Below are 15,366 nucleotides of genomic sequence, written 5' to 3'. Positions count from 1 at the left end.
TAGGGTCTGTTTGCCTTCGTCTCCACCCCCTTCTATTTGCACATGATTTAATGCAACAGGGTCTCTATGATCTCCTCCCCAATTCACACATTCCTTGCCCCAGAATATTGTTTTCAAAATTAAAAACATTTTCTAAACCAGCAATAACTGTTTTTCCCCAATGAGCCTTCTCCAATCATTTCAGCACCACAAAGACTATTCAGCATCTTTGGTTCTGTGTTCAGCCCTTCACTCTCCAATTCTGTAACGAACCAACGAGTAGAACAGCGTTGCACTGAGAATGTTTACAGATGTAGAGAGGAACATTTTCAGAGCGCAAAGAAAAAAGAATAGGTTCTGGAAACCCCAATATAAACAGTAGGGCCCTGACCCTGCAAAGATTCACCCACATGCTTAATGCTATGCCCTGTGAGTAATCACACAGACTTTTAGTAGGACTATTCACAATGCATAAATTAAGTGCACGTGTACACTTTTGTAGGATTAGTGCATTGGTCATCAGAGTGCTGCTCCTGTCCTTGTCTACAAACATCAAAAGCTAGTACTGCAGTAACATGGCACACTTGTCATTTCAAAAGGGTGTGGCTTCCTCTTTGTCTAAACCACTCTGAATATCCTGTATGGAAGGAGGTTATTTGCTGCAGCACCAACCAATCACCGACTGCAGTTCTAAGCAGCAGGGCCTCTCATACAAGACACTGGTCACCCCTTAGCAAGAGGTAACCAGTGTCTTGTATGAGAGGCCCTGCTGCTTAGTCCACAAGCCTTCTTAACTGCCCACTTTTGTAGCTGGGATCAGAAGCTCTCTAGTATGTCATGAAAGGCTATTCTGCCCAACCCCATAACAGGAACTACTGTAATTCTCACAGAGGCCTGGTAGTGAGAGATTTTTTAGAACAATTTTGCACAGCCAAGAGGTACAGATAAGGATCAACCTCTGGGCTTTTATCTGAGCCTAGGAACCTTTTTAGAGATTCACTCATCACTAGCCTATGCAACAGAGGAGTCCAAGCTGCAAAATTTAGACCTTGATTTTGAACCCTGCTAAAAGTTCAATGTACTGGAAAGATGGGGCCTCGTCAAAATATCTGGATCCAAATTGGGCTTAAATTCTTAATCACAAATTTTAGGAGCGTCTGAATCTGAGTTTAGCTCATGTTCATCTGCAACACATGTATTAAAAAAACAAACGCTCGCATCATCAAACAGCAGTCAATTCAGGAGAAACAAGTTGTTTAGTTACCAACAATTATTTTCAATTCTTCTCTTAAAAGGGAAATTGTGAGGTCAGTTAGGGTTTTACAAGTTTTTACCAAATTCCATAAAGTAAAATATGGCTTGAACATAAACATTCTCTTGCTGTGTTTGCAATGCAAACAATGCAGCACAGAACTAGACCATAAGAAGCAGACAGTGAAATCAACTAGAAATAAGAATTTACTAGGTCTGCATTCACTGGAAAAGATAAAGGAAGTGCAAAACGTAGACAACATCAGTAAGGACAGTCTGATCCTTTTAAATTAATCAGATTTTAGAAATAGCTCACTCCATTTTAACCATCTAAGGCCCCAATCCTGAAAGCTGCAGGATGGAACCCTGTCCCACGCAGAGACCAATTAAAGCCCCAGAGAGGTGCAGAGGTACACTCCTACAATGCAGCCTGCAGGATTGGGGCCGAAGTCTTTAGTAAAACAGGTAAGGGGAATTTCTTTGCATACATGATTTTTAACCCAACAGTGCCCCTTTCACCAGCCCAGCCTTCTCTCTCGGACTCAGTTTAGCATGGAATAAGAGACCCATGAATTAACACTGTCTCTTCCCTTTCAGGTGAAGTTCTGAAGAAAACTAAAAACAAAATAAAAAAAAACAAAATCAAAAGCAGGTTGATTTCTCATGAAAGGGGCTGCACCATCGAGTTGTCTACGGCTTGAGACTGAGGTGAGATGGTAGCGAAGCAGGCGGAGTAAAGGACACGTCACACAGCAACACAGGAGGAGAAGGTGGAGAGCAACAAGACCTGGAAGAAAACAAGGCTGGAAAATGAATGAACAGAAGAGGAAATATATCTCTATATAAATAAATAAAAGCAAAATCATTCCAAGAATTCATTTCCAAAAAGGGCGGAGGTGGGGGGGAGGGAAATCACAGCACCCAGTGTTATCATCATTAGATTATTCCCTCCATTGGTTAAACATTTCAAGACAGGTATTGCTGTGGCTGACAAAGACATGGTGGGCATGTAAGAGAGCTGAGATTAATCCATTCTCTCTGTTCATCCTATACTGATGACAGCTACACATGGGCACCTGAAAGAGAACCGGCCCCTATGAACATCGGCTCCAAACTTCAAAGAAGGTATGAAGTATTTAAAGAGATATGGTGTCATTCAGTACTCTCTCAACTCTTAAACTAGTCCTAGGCAGCTCATCCTCCGTGCAGCTATTAATCTGTTCCAGGTCACTGAACACAAGTTACAGAATTGAGTAAAGGGGGCATTACAAAGGCTGACAATAAAATCTGTAATTACAACGATTTTCTTTGATGAGGAAGAGTTCTCTTGTATGCATTTATTATTTAACTGCAAAAGAGATTGTGAGAGTGTTTCAGAGAGACAGGAAAGGGAATTACCCCAAGGGATGCACAACGTTAGAGGATTGTTACAAAGAAAAAAATAAATAAAATGAAAGGAAGGAGTGAGTAACCTCTGTTTACAAAGGAAAGGTGTATGCATTGGGGTTGCAGGGGGACGACACCCACTTCTAAAACTCAAAGGCATAGAGAAGGTGTTTGAGAGAAATCCATCAGTACAATACGTCTGCAATTTCAGGGCAGCTCTGTGATTTATTGAGAAGAGGGAGAAATATTTCAGCAAACATCTAACTACGATTCCATAGCTGGTCCCAAATCCTGTCATCAAAGGAGTGCAGAATTTAGAACACAGGGCATGTCTACACTACAAACTTAAGCTGACCTATATTTGGTTAACTTACAACTTACTGTGGTGGTTCATGTCCACACTACTGCCAGTGGTGTGCGTTCTCACCAGGAGCGCTTCCACTGACTTAAGAGGGACACTGTGGGGGGCCGACAGCCTGAGCTCTCAGCTCCATGTGCAACTCCCCACCACGAGCCAGGCTGACCCCCTGGGCTCTTGGCTCCCTGCTCTGCACTTGAAGCCTGGGAGCTACCAGGTTCCCAGCAGGGAGCCATGATGCAGCCGAGGAGCCCAGTTGGCAGCCTGGTTGGGAGCGGGGAACCCCCACCATCCCCAGATGACAGCCTGAGCTGCGAGCCAGGCTTTCTTGTCAATTTCACATTCCAGCAGGGAGCCATGCAATTGAAAAGAATGACAGCCAATGATGTAAGTAACCACTGTGTCTACAGGGACACTGTGTCACCCTAAATACATCGACATAAGCCTCTCGTGAAGGTTGGAGTTATGATGTCAGTGTAGTAGGGCACTTACATGGGTGGGAGCAAGGCTGTAATGTGGACATTAACATAATTAGGTCAATGTAAGTGCCTTACGTCAGCCTAAGTCTGTACTGTAGACCAGGCCTCAGTAAGAAGAATCTCCTTTAAAACCCTGAAGATAAGCAAGCATGGACAAAAACCAATCAGAGGGCCTCAAAGCTCCACAGAGATCAGCACTGTGAGTAGCAGGGGAATGTGCTATCATTACTAACAGGACACACACTATACAGAGAGTTAATGCCACATGAAACTTCCAGCTACAAGCAGTGCTCACATCGCGGTTTCAGAGGGTACGGTGGTAACCCAAGGAGCAGAGCATGTGGTTAGTCATCACATCTGAACTCCAGTTACCTTTACTCCTTCTCTCACTAGATGGCAGTAAGATTTTTGCTATATCAAGAATTGCCTATCATAAATCCTGTATCTGTAGTCTAGCCCCTACAGGAGCATCTCATCCAAGGCATAAATTAAGATATTACCACATGGAGCTGGTCAAGTTCCCTCTCTAGGCTCCTTGCTTGGTGACAATAAGCGCAGAGGCTGAAATAAATAAGGAAGTTCAGGAGGCAATGTGGGTAAGGATCATTTCCTTTCTCCAGCTGGTTAAACAGCTTCCAAAGAGCTTGTAAAACAGATTGTATTTGAGGGAGTAGGGAGTGATGGCCTGCATGTGTCATTTGTGGGGAGACGCCTTAGGAATCATCACACAAAAAATTGTCCAGGGAGCTGTCGGGGGTGGAAGAGCAAGGCCTGAAGAATCCGTGCCAGCTGGGAATAGGGAACAGGCATCATTGGGTGGAACACCAAGGCATGAGGGCTCTGGGGCAGCTGAGGAGATGTGTTGGGCGGAACACCAAGGCATGAGGGCTCTGGGGCAGCTGAGGAGACGTGTTGGGCAGAACGCCCCAGGTCTGAGGGTTCCATGGGGGGGAGGAGGTGTCGGGCAGAACGCCCCGGGCCTGAGGGCTCAGTGGCAGTGGGGGGGGGGTTGGGCAGAACGCCCCAGGCCTGGGGTTCCGTGGCTGTTGAGGAGGGTGTCGGGCGGATCGCCCCGGGGCCTGGGGGTCAGTGGCAGTTGAGGAGGGTGCTGGGCAGATCGTCCCCAGGGCCAGAGGGTTCCGTGGCCGTTGAGGAGGGTGTCGGGCGGATCGCCCCGGGGCCTGAGGGTTCCGTGGCCGTTGAGGAGGGTGCCGGGCGGATCGCCCCGGGGCCTGAGGGTTCCGTGGCCGTTGAGGAGGGTGTCGGGCGGATCGCCCCGGGGCCTGAGGGTTCCGTGGCCGTTGAGGAGGGTGCTGGGCGGATCGCCCCGGGGCCTGGGGGTCAGTGGCAGTTGAGGAGGGTGTCGGGCGGAACGCCCCGGGGCCTGAGGGTTCCGTGGCCGTTGAGGAGGGTGTCGGGCGGAACGCCCCAGACCTGGGGTTCTGTGGCCGTTGAGGAGGGTGCCAGGCATAACGCCCCAGGGCCTGAGGGTTCCGTGGCCGTTGAGGAGGGTGCCGGGCGGATCGCCCCGGGGCCTGAGGGTTCCGTGGCCGTTGAGGAGGGTGCCAGGTGGATCGCCCCGGGGCCTGAGGGTTCCGTGGCCGTTGAGGAGGGTGTCGGGCGGAACGCCTCGGGGCCTGAGGGTTCCGTGGCCGTTGAGGAGGGTGCCGGGCGGATCGCCCCGGGGCCTGAGGATTCCATGGCCGTTGAGGAGGGTGTCGGGCGGAACGCCCCAGACCTGGGGTTCTGTGGCCATTGAGAAGGGTGCCAGGCATAACGCCCCAGGGCCTGAGGGTTCCGTGGCCGTTGAGGAGGGCATTGGGAGGAATGCCCAGGGCCTGTTGGCCTGAGGGTTCTGTGGCAGCTAAGAGAACTCAGGTCAGATAGGGGAGACGCTGGAGGAGGAAAGGGGTTATGAAATCTTATGGGGAGCACAGTCTCTCTCTCCCAAGCTGAATGGAGCCTCACAGCACCTGGCAGAGGGGACTGGGTGAGGCTGCCTGCTAGCACATATCTACCATCTGACTCAGCAGACATCTGGGTTTGAGGGTGAAGGATTCATTGGGAGAGGTAGGTAACACATAAAAGACTTGCATATAACACAACATTTCAGTGTATTGGACCCCTGGCTTATTCCCTACCATTGTCTTGAAACCCTTTCTGTGCTCGGTCACTCCTGTGTCTGGTTTCCAGAGAGATGCCCATATTCCTGTGCCTGGTCGGGGAGAACACTTGCTCAGCTAGCCTTTTAGGCGTCTATGGGCACAACATCTCTGCAAGGGCTCCTATTCCAACAACACAGAGTAGAAATGCTACCAAATCCACCCAGAACTCAGCTAAAGGAACGCAGAACAACAAAAGCCACAACCCACACTACATACTTGACTCAGACCCAGGCTGTCACCTGTACCAGGGACAAATGACTGTTGTACACATATACTTTCCATTTCACTATGTCTCCAGCGCTAAAGGAACAAGCTTGTGGGCCTTGGATTCACTTCCTCTTCTCTTTGTTCATTGGCAATGCGAGCTGGACTGTGCAGAGATGTAGAAACAGCATTAAACACCAAATGTATCATTGCACACTAGCAGGGGGAACTCACACACTGATTATGTGTGAGACACACCAAAATAGCGTTGTTGAAAGTTTCTTAGGAAAGGTGGGTTCACTTTAGATATTTATAAAGAAGAGATTTAGAATATAGCAGACGGGCCCAGACACAGAAAATTGTAAAGGAGTCAGAGCAGGGGTACTGGAACAATTTGTATAGTGGGAGTGCAGAGAGCCACTGAACCAAACTGTAAAACCTGTATGTGATGGAAACCACTTCAAGCCAAGGGGTGCAACAGCCCCCCGCAGAATCCCTAGTTCCACCCCACCTATGGGTCAGAGGTTAAAATTTAGGTCTAAACAATCAATAGGATTCTTCTAAAACACAGTCCTGAACATTCACTATGATTATATTACTCATATAGGATCTCTTAAAATTAAAAAAAAAATAAAAATGGAAGGAGTGTCTTTAAAACAGGATTACTAAGAGGAGAGGCTGCCCCCGGGCGGCCCTGCTCGTTGGAGGTGGTTTAATTATGTTGATGGGGCCGTCGACATACAGTGGCTACACAAGAGATCTGACAGCACCGCAGCTGCATTGGTACCGCTGTCTGGTCTCTAGTGTCACTATAGCCTTGGAGTGGATAGGTGTGTAACCCCTAAGGAGATTACCTAGATTCCTAGAGCTCTGTCTGCTGGCAGCTCAGGGAGGGGGAGCCAAGGCAAACTCAGAGTCTGGCAGGAAAAGGGCAGGACTGGCTGTGTGGGGAGCTGGTGAGTCTCAGGCCTGCATGCAGGGTTCCCCGAGAACAGACCTCTAGGGACCTGATAGCAGATCCCTCAGCTGGGTTTTTCCTTCCCTACAGATGATTCCCAATTTGTAGCATTTGCTGGGAAAATTTCCCCAGCCAGGCTGAGTTCACCCTCCAGCTCCCTATGTGAGACCCGTCACCACATGGTCAGCTCTGCTCTGGCTGCTGGTCCAGGGAAGCTGCCTGCGGAGTGTGAATGGAGGCTGGGCTAGGAGGCTACAGTTTGGATGTTAGTTTAGTTGTATAACCTACACCTTGAGCCCTGCACCCCTTTGTGGTGAGGGGAAATCCAGGGACCGATGCAGCCTGATTCCTGCCTGAGGAGGATCCCTGCCAGCAGACAGCAGCCCCTCTGCAGTGACTGAGGGATCCAGCGTCATCTTCGAACCTGAGGATCATTCATGGAGTTTGTGAGTGCACCAGCTTTTAGTTAGTTAGCCAGGGAATTTGTTTCGGGGACCCCCCGCAACTCCCTGAACTGTGTCCTCAAGCCAGGGAGTAAGGGTTTGAGGATTTTATAACTTGCTGTATATTACACCTGTGGAGGGATTTACCACCTCCTCCTACTTGTGAGTTCTTTAGGCTGTACTGAACCCAGTCAGCCACACTGCTACACAAATGCAGAGAAGAATTTTGTGGCTATAGGTCATCAAGGGCCCCAGCAAAGTACGCACACCAATGGGACACTAAGTTTATGTTTGCTACATCAAGTCATGGGTATTTTCAGTGTGGGCACCGGTGACCCTAAAAAGAGTGTTTCACCCTGTTATGTTGTATTTGTCTCCTGTTTAATATAATTATTGTGTTGAATATATTTTTATGTGTTTGTGTTATTTCTTGGAAGTCTCCAACTATCTGGCAAGTACATGGGGATTACTCTGTAGTTAGGATTTTCCGCCCAAGCTGCCCTGATGACCCTGCCAGGAAGGAGTGAGGGGGGTGGGAGGCACCGCCAAATAATTTCATAGAAAAAAAAAGAAAGAAGATACACCCTGCTGAGTGGGTGGTGGGATCCAGAAGAACCCAGACCTGTCCATCAAAACCTGTAAGCGGATTGACATTAAGGGAGGTAACCAGGTGGGGAGGTGCGCTACAGGTAGAAGAAGGGGAGGAGAAGCTGAGAATACCGACAGAACATTAGCAAATTCATTTGGTTTCATTGCTTGACAAAGAGATGCAATTCACTGGGGTCTGCATGAGAGTTGAATAATTCTAGGAAAATTCCCAGCATAAAATGAGCTGGAGTAACTGTTAGAAAGTTACTGGACAGGATCATTCAGAATGCTCTGAAGCCCTAAAGAAAAACTGGCACCTGCAGTCTGAGAAGTGAAGTTTTACAAGCGCTCAACCTCAAATGGCACAGATTCAATGCAGAGAAAAACATGTTAATAACATGTAAACTAAGTAAATCAAATTAAAAAGCAGCCAAGCCAAGCAGAGAGTCGGGAAATGTTAATTCTTGAGTCCAGTGCTAAATCAGCTCTCTCCAGCCAAGTCCATCTGAGCATTTGAAACACTGAGGTTCCCTGGCTCAGGGAAAATATGACCCCTCCTGCCCACACCACCCAGATCATCTCCAGCTGGGACGAAAGTTCATTTATAACTGGCTGCACTCTCTTTCAAAGCCATGGATTACACTTGTATTCCTCCCAACTACCGCTTCCCCACATGACCCTCTTGGAACCCCTTTCTTCTATCCCAGGGGTGGCCAACCTCTGGCTCCAGAACCACATGCGGCTCTTCAGAAGTTAATATGCGGCTCCTTGTATAGGCACCGACTCCAGGGCTGGAGCTACAGGCGCCAACTTTCCAATCTGCTGGGGGGAGGAGGGGTGCTCACTGCTCAACCACTGGCTCTGCCACAGGCCCTGGCCCCACTCCACCCCTTTCCGCCTCCTCCCCTGAGCCTGCCGTGCCCTCGCTCCTCCCCCTCCCTGCCAGAGCCTCCTGCAGGCCATGAAACAGCTGATCAGGAGGTGTGGGGACGGGCTGATCAGCGGGGCTGCCAGGGGCGAGGGGGACTGATGGGGGGCTGCTGACATATTACTGCAGTTCTTTGGCAATCTACGTTGGTAAATTCTGGCTCCTTCTCAGGTTCAGGCTGGCCACCCCTGTTCTATCCTACCAGTGTCCAAGCACTACATTTCTGGCCAAGGAGGACTGAAGAAGGCCCTGTTCCCAGCCCTACACATGGCCAGGAAGGGCTATGCTGTTGAGAAGGGAACAGTTCCCTTCCTGTCCCCCAAAAGCAGGAGAGATTATCACTAACCCTAACAACTAGTTTGGGAAACACTCCCCTTTAATTCTCACATGCACTTATCTGCCATCTTTGTGGGAGGAAACTGTCAAGATACATATTTTGGAACAATTATCTGTCACTATCATCATCTTAGATCATTAAAGCTTGGAGTCTTTTAAACACCTACTCCCCATCCATGACCATTTATGCTGTTTGTTTATATTTATTTTACTTTCCCCCCCTCAACTGTGAAACTAGAAACTTGTCAGTTTCACTCTATTTATAGCTGACTTCACACACCGGTGAAAGGAGATCAGTCCCACAGTGCCCTGTCAGAGAGTGTGCCATCACCTTCCCCTCCCCCTCTCAAAAACCCACCTCTTCACAAATCATCAAGATGCTTCTCTTTATAGAAGGTTCGGTAAAACTTTTCAAACACATAAGATTTGGGGCCTACACCACTGGAGAATGTTTCTTTAAATGAAAGGGAGAGGAGGAAGGAAAGCTGCTGCCCCATCACTTCTTAAACAAATCCTTTCTCCATTGGTGCTGACAATTCCACCCCCCCACCCCACCCCACCCCACCCCTCTTCCAGCCCTGACTGCAGGCAGGGAGGAAAAGGAAACAATTGTAGGGACATTGGGAGGGGTATGTGAGGAAGGTTGATCACATAAAGCCCTTCTGAGTGAGCTATTGTTACAATCTGTGTAATGACAAACTGTAGACTGGCTTGACAGGACATTAGCCCACCAGCCCCTGAATTATGGTGAGTCCCAATGCAAAAAAGACTTGTTTATTTTAAATCTTTTTCCAGCAGCCTCCAAAATCAAACAAAAGACACCCACCTTTGTCACTGCCACTGTGCTGATGGGAGTTGATTAAAGCATGTTTTTTTAAAAGTACATAAGTAAAAGCAAAAGCACAGGAGACATTCAACTGCCCCCATGCCCTAGGCAGAGCAAAGTCGCTTCAAATAAAGGCAGTAAGTCGACTAGACATAACATAGGAGAGTTTTCACCAATGTTGACACAGCAAATAAAATCCAATCACCTGCTGCTGTATAATAGCCTCAGGAGCCCAGGTAACAAAGGGGCTGTGTGCAGTGGCCTCTGGTAGGAGGAGGAACCCACCCCACCAACCAGAAATCAGCAGGGATGAAATAAAAAAGGATAATATCTAGCGGAAGCTCTGAGATCCTTCTTCTCCCAGGTATCTGTTATCTCCATGCCTGTCTCCCTCACCAGCTATTCCATGCCCTCTCCCAATGCCCCAGCTTCGACACGCATTTGCACACCAACGCCCCAACTGGCACTACTAGCTGTTCAGAAGTAACTACTCTAAAAAGCTATTGAATCCAGGAGTTGCACATATATCACTGCTTTCAGCTATATGGCATCACACTGGGACTAGGACTTAGAGGAGTTTCAGCACCAAAAAAAACACACAAGGCTCTAGTACCTGAAATATTAAGCTGGCAGTAGTAGAAGACCTTTTAATATTCTGTAAGCCAGTGGTTCTCAACCAGGGGTACATCTACCCTGGGGGTACGCTGAGGTCTTCCAGAGGGTACATCAAATCATCTAGATATTTGCCTAGTTTTACAAGAGGCTATACAAAAAGCACTAGTGAAGTCAGTACAAACTAAAATTTCATACAGACACTGACTTCTTTATACTGTTCTATAAACTGAAATGTAAGTATAGTATTTATATTTCAATCCATTTATTTTATAATTATATGGTAAAATGAGAAAGTAAGACATTTTGCAGCACAAGTGGCTGTGACACGTTTGTGTTTTATGTCTGATTTTGTAAGCAAGTAGTTCTTAAAATTAAGTGAAACTCGGGGATACGCAAGACAATTCAGACTCCTGAAAGAGGTACAGTCGTCTGGAAAGGTTGAGAGCCACTGCTATAAGACAGCCACTAGCAGGTGACATGATCACACACACACACTTGAGCCAATATGTTACAATTCAAAAACCAAGAATTACTGTTCTCTCCACCCAGTGTAACAGAAGAGGGTCTCCAGGAGGCAAGCACGGCATCCTTTTTGCCAGACACAGAAAGGATTGTATCCTCAGGTGGGAGAAGAAAGCCAAGATACTGCTGTCTCTGAGTCCCGTCCTCACCCCAGATTACAGCCAGGCAGCAAAGCTACACACTGCTTGCATGAGTACAGGTTAGACACACCTATGGTTCAGCTGCAAATTTAAATGAAGTGGAACAAACATGAGTGCAAAGCAGTGTTGCTTGTGCAATAGCAGCTGCTGTGCTTTGCAGTGCAGCTTCATGCCTGCACTAATTGTGGGCCAGCGTGAAAACAGTCCTCCAGGGGATGTGAAAAGCAAACCACAGGTGCTTGGTGACATCATGCTAGAGCGAACATGCCTGCAGGAACCCAAGTGCAAGCAAATCAGACCAACAATCAGCCCTCTAGCCCACTGCCCTTGTCTCATGGCTTACTTTACAGTCATCACATAAATGGGGCTTTTTCAGGGCAAGTTAAATCTATCCTCCCTCCCCACTGGGCCTCCTTAAACCCAGAAAAAATTAGCGTGTGCACTGGACACAAAGCCTTCTCCACTAAGCTGTTTTTCCACCCACTCAGTTCTCCATTGGTGGCAGCCAACTCCTCTCTCCAAGATTAACAGTGACACCTTGAAACCTCTCTTAGCTCATCAGACCATTGCATAACTCACATGGCCCCAATACAGTTTATAGAAATACCCTAATTAATGGTGCCAGCTGCCACCATGCATTTGAGCTAGGGTGGAGAAGGGGAAGGAAGGTACTACAGAGCAACACATGGCAGCTTACTGGAGGAAGGTCCAGCCTACTACCCCAAGAGAAGAATCAGCTGAGAACCATCAGTGACCTTTGCTAACACACACTGGCACTGGTGGGGATCACATCCTTTGCTGGTTAACATGGAGTGGATGTCCTAGCTATGCTCACTTCAGGAGCACTTCCAGTGGCTACAGGAATGACCTGTATATAAAGTTAGAGTGAAGGGGAGAGTCTAGAAAATAATGGAGGCTCAGAAAGACAGCCTGGGTACAAATTTGAGGGATCTCTCTGCACTGGCTTTGGGCAGCTGGGAGTTCACTTAAATATCTTTGGCTGGGGATGGGCGACAAGAGAGAGCTGTTAAGGATGGATGACGCATGCCATCAGATCCATAAAAAGTGGCATGGCTCTGTCAAGATTCCCTCCCAGTCTATTTAATAGATTCAAAGGAGGAGAGACAATCACCAGTTAAGTACCAATTTTTGTATACCTTTAATTGTCCAAATAAAGCATTTCCTCTACAATGGGCTATGAAGGGACATGTCAGTCCCAGCAGCCACTGCTTTACTAACAGAGCAACCACCACCATGTGGTCATGGTCAAACAAGTTAAGAAACAGAATAGTCACTGGTCCCTTACCTTCTCTCGTTGCCAAAGAGCCGGGCCACCTCTTCCCTTCCAGGACTGCGGGCCCGGGTCCTCTGCTCCAGCCGTTTCCTCTCCACCTGGAAGGCCTCCCGGTTACTGATCCTAATGGCCTTGGGAACATCGGCAAGGGTGGCGTACTGCCGACTGGCTTTGAAGGAAAGGGAGAGGTCCGTTCTTTCTGCTCCCCTTCCCCCGTCTCTGCAGCTGGAGTCCTTGCACGTGGGGTAAGTACTCTTTGAATCCAGGGAGTTCAGTGAGAAGCTGGAAACCATTCGGTTGTTTGAGCTGGTACCTGGGGAAGGAAAGGGGTGGCTGTGCTCCTGGGAGGGTGATTTGGGGTAACTGTACCTGTTGTTCGGGGTGCTGGGGCTGGGAGGGGATGGTGGAGGTGGCAGCTGCTGCTCTTCCAACTTCGAGTCTTGCTTGGTCTTCTCCAAGGAAAAGTAACCGCTCTCAACACGCGCCTTCCGCCCACAGTCTATCCTGTCACCATTCATGGAGCTCTCATCTAAGAAACAGAACAGAAAACAAGGGGAAGGAGTTGGGTGGAGATTACTACGCTTGGTTCCAAACTTGATTTCGCCTCCCCTCCATCTGTATAAAAGGAGATTTTAAACACAAACTGCCTTGCCTCCACAGAACAGGAAACATCTGCATACAATTTCCAGCATTACAGTGCCTATGGACCCAGGCCCAAACCTGACCTGGAAGACCCACCTCTGGAAGAAAACCAGAAGTTCAGTTTCAGGATCCATTGCATCTTTGGCTTCTGTGCCCAGAACTGCCAGAAAGGGTGATGATAAGAACAGGGTTTTTGTGATGTGGAGACTGATATGCTAGGAGGTGGACTAGGACCCACCAATCATGAGCATTTCGCACTTGGATTACTGAGCAGCCTGCTATATGTGCCACACGCAAAGCTCCAACAGACATAGGGTGGGATGGGTGCTTTTGACTTATTTACAGAGGGAAACGCTGGACAATGACAACAGAAGGAATGGAGCTAGCAGAATGCTATCAGGTGCCCAGCCAGCTTCTCACATCTGGTAAGGAGCAGCCATACTGCAGAAGGCCCAGTAAGGTCTCCCCTTATTTCTCTGAGTCCAAGCACGCAATGATCTGAGCCACTCTGTCTCCACAGAGTCTGGGAGGAGGGACACAACAACAAGGAAGAACGGGTGCTTTGTTAAGACATAAAGAGGAGGCTTCTCAACAAGTGCTACCTATATATATTAGAAGGAAGCTCAGAGGTTCAGCCAGCAAACACCATTGCATTGCCTAATCACAAGTAAAATCAACTCTGATGGTGTCTGATTCCAGTAAAGCGAGAGAGTCAGGAGAGGGGAACAAGAGAGTGGAAGGCGCATTAATAGCTGGAGAAAGCATGGCTCCATCAGCAGCTCTTCATTTCTTCCTCCCAGAAAAATGGGGAGCTAGGAGAGCATTGAGGCCTCATTGCAAGTCAGGCGTCAGGCCCTCCATTTGAGTGAGATGAAAAACAGCTGTATGAACCAGAGTGAGTTAGTGACCACCAGCCTCCATGCCAGCACAGACAAAGGCATTAAGGAAAGAGGAGTCCCTTCACACTGCTCTTGTTACAGAGGGCACAAGGAACAATTCCCGTTTTGCATTCACACCATCACAAAATTGTGCACGAGCATTTGTTTTCAACGGCCAAAACTGCATCTAATCAGTACTGAACTTCCTGACTTGTCGGCCTCTAGAGGATTCTCCATATGTAAGTTTGGAATGTGGAGAAAATCGTTTTGTTTCAGGCAGACTTGACCTGCTGGCTGGTTGGTAGGTAGGTAGGGACGTCTGAATGTATACACACACGCGTGCAGGGAAGAAGGAGAGGCAACAGCAGAGAGGTATACATCCAGCAGCGACTTTCACATCCATTCTGCAGATCATAAGTTGGATGGTAAGTTATTTTGTTTTCTCCAGCCAAAAAATGAGTGACCGAAAAGCAGCATCTGCGGAAGTATCACACACACACACACACACACACACACAGACACACTCCTGCCCATGGCCACATCCCAAGGTGTCAAGGGCAAAAGCCTATTGATTCATCAAAACCAGGGCTTTGCTGACACCAGCTAAATCAGAGAGACGCAAAGGGAGCAGTCTTCTTCCATTAGCTAATCCCAAGAGAGCAAGGAGGAAAGCAATCGTTTTAACTAGCCACTCAGAACATGCAACACACTCAGCTTTCCCCTCCACCCCCGATTTATCCAAGGGGAACACGTGTACCAAAGCAGGAAGAAAGCCCAGGCCTCTATTGTTTCATTTCGAACAATACAGCAGACTACGGAGGCTTCCATCAGAGAAGACAAAATGTAAACAGATGCCCTGATATAGGGTTGGGAGGAGGAAGCAGCATCTCAGTGCTTGGCAATAAAATAGGACCAACTACAGGCAAGTGCCTCTCTGTATCCATTAGGGCACTATTTCCCAAAGGGCAGGCTGCAACCACCTGGAAAGCTGTGATAGGTCACGGGCCCAGTCCAGAGGGGAGACCGCTGGGGGTGGGGAGGTGTTTGGATAGGGAGCCCACCCCATACTCATCCTGCAGCGAGTGCTCCTGTCCCATGGAACTGGGTTGAGAGGGTTGCTGTGGGTGGTCCGTGCCCCATTCGTGGGACGAGGAGGAGGTGGCAGCAAAGGAAGCTGGCCTCTGATTTTACCTCCCTGCTCCCCATGCATTAGGAACCTGGGTAGGCTGCAAAAATTAAGACAAAATGCAGTTGGTGGGCTGCCTTAGTGAAAAATTTGGAAATCACTCTGTGGGTAATATAAAGGGGGATAATCAATATTCAAAAGCTCATTTATTCCAAAGGAAATTTCCTTGCCTTGGAATTGCACCCATT

At 48.3% G+C, this 15,366-nt stretch overlaps 1 protein-coding gene across 11 annotated transcripts in view; it reads right to left on the bottom strand.

Moving 5' to 3' along the window:
* MPRIP (myosin phosphatase Rho interacting protein) overlaps positions 1–15,366 on the bottom strand; it is a 163,544-nt gene that overhangs the window by 43,254 nt on the left and 104,924 nt on the right. For 6 of the 11 annotated variants that reach the window (XM_030577958.1, XM_030577965.1, XM_030577959.1 and 3 more), the window contains exon 7: positions 12,485–13,001. In XM_030577958.1, the coding sequence (XP_030433818.1) occupies positions 12,485–13,001 (517 nt within the window). The remainder of the gene's footprint in view (positions 1–12,484; positions 13,002–15,366) is intronic. The other 5 variants (XM_030577963.1, XM_030577964.1, XM_030577967.1 and 2 more) reach the window with 2 other exon arrangements.

Source organism: Gopherus evgoodei, chromosome 10, assembly GCF_007399415.2.
Source record: "Gopherus evgoodei ecotype Sinaloan lineage chromosome 10, rGopEvg1_v1.p, whole genome shotgun sequence".
In the NCBI taxonomy this organism is placed as follows: domain Eukaryota; kingdom Metazoa; phylum Chordata; order Testudines; family Testudinidae; genus Gopherus; species Gopherus evgoodei.
The sequence above is the reverse complement of the archived record's forward strand: the minus strand, read 5'-3'. Positions and strand labels throughout refer to the sequence as shown.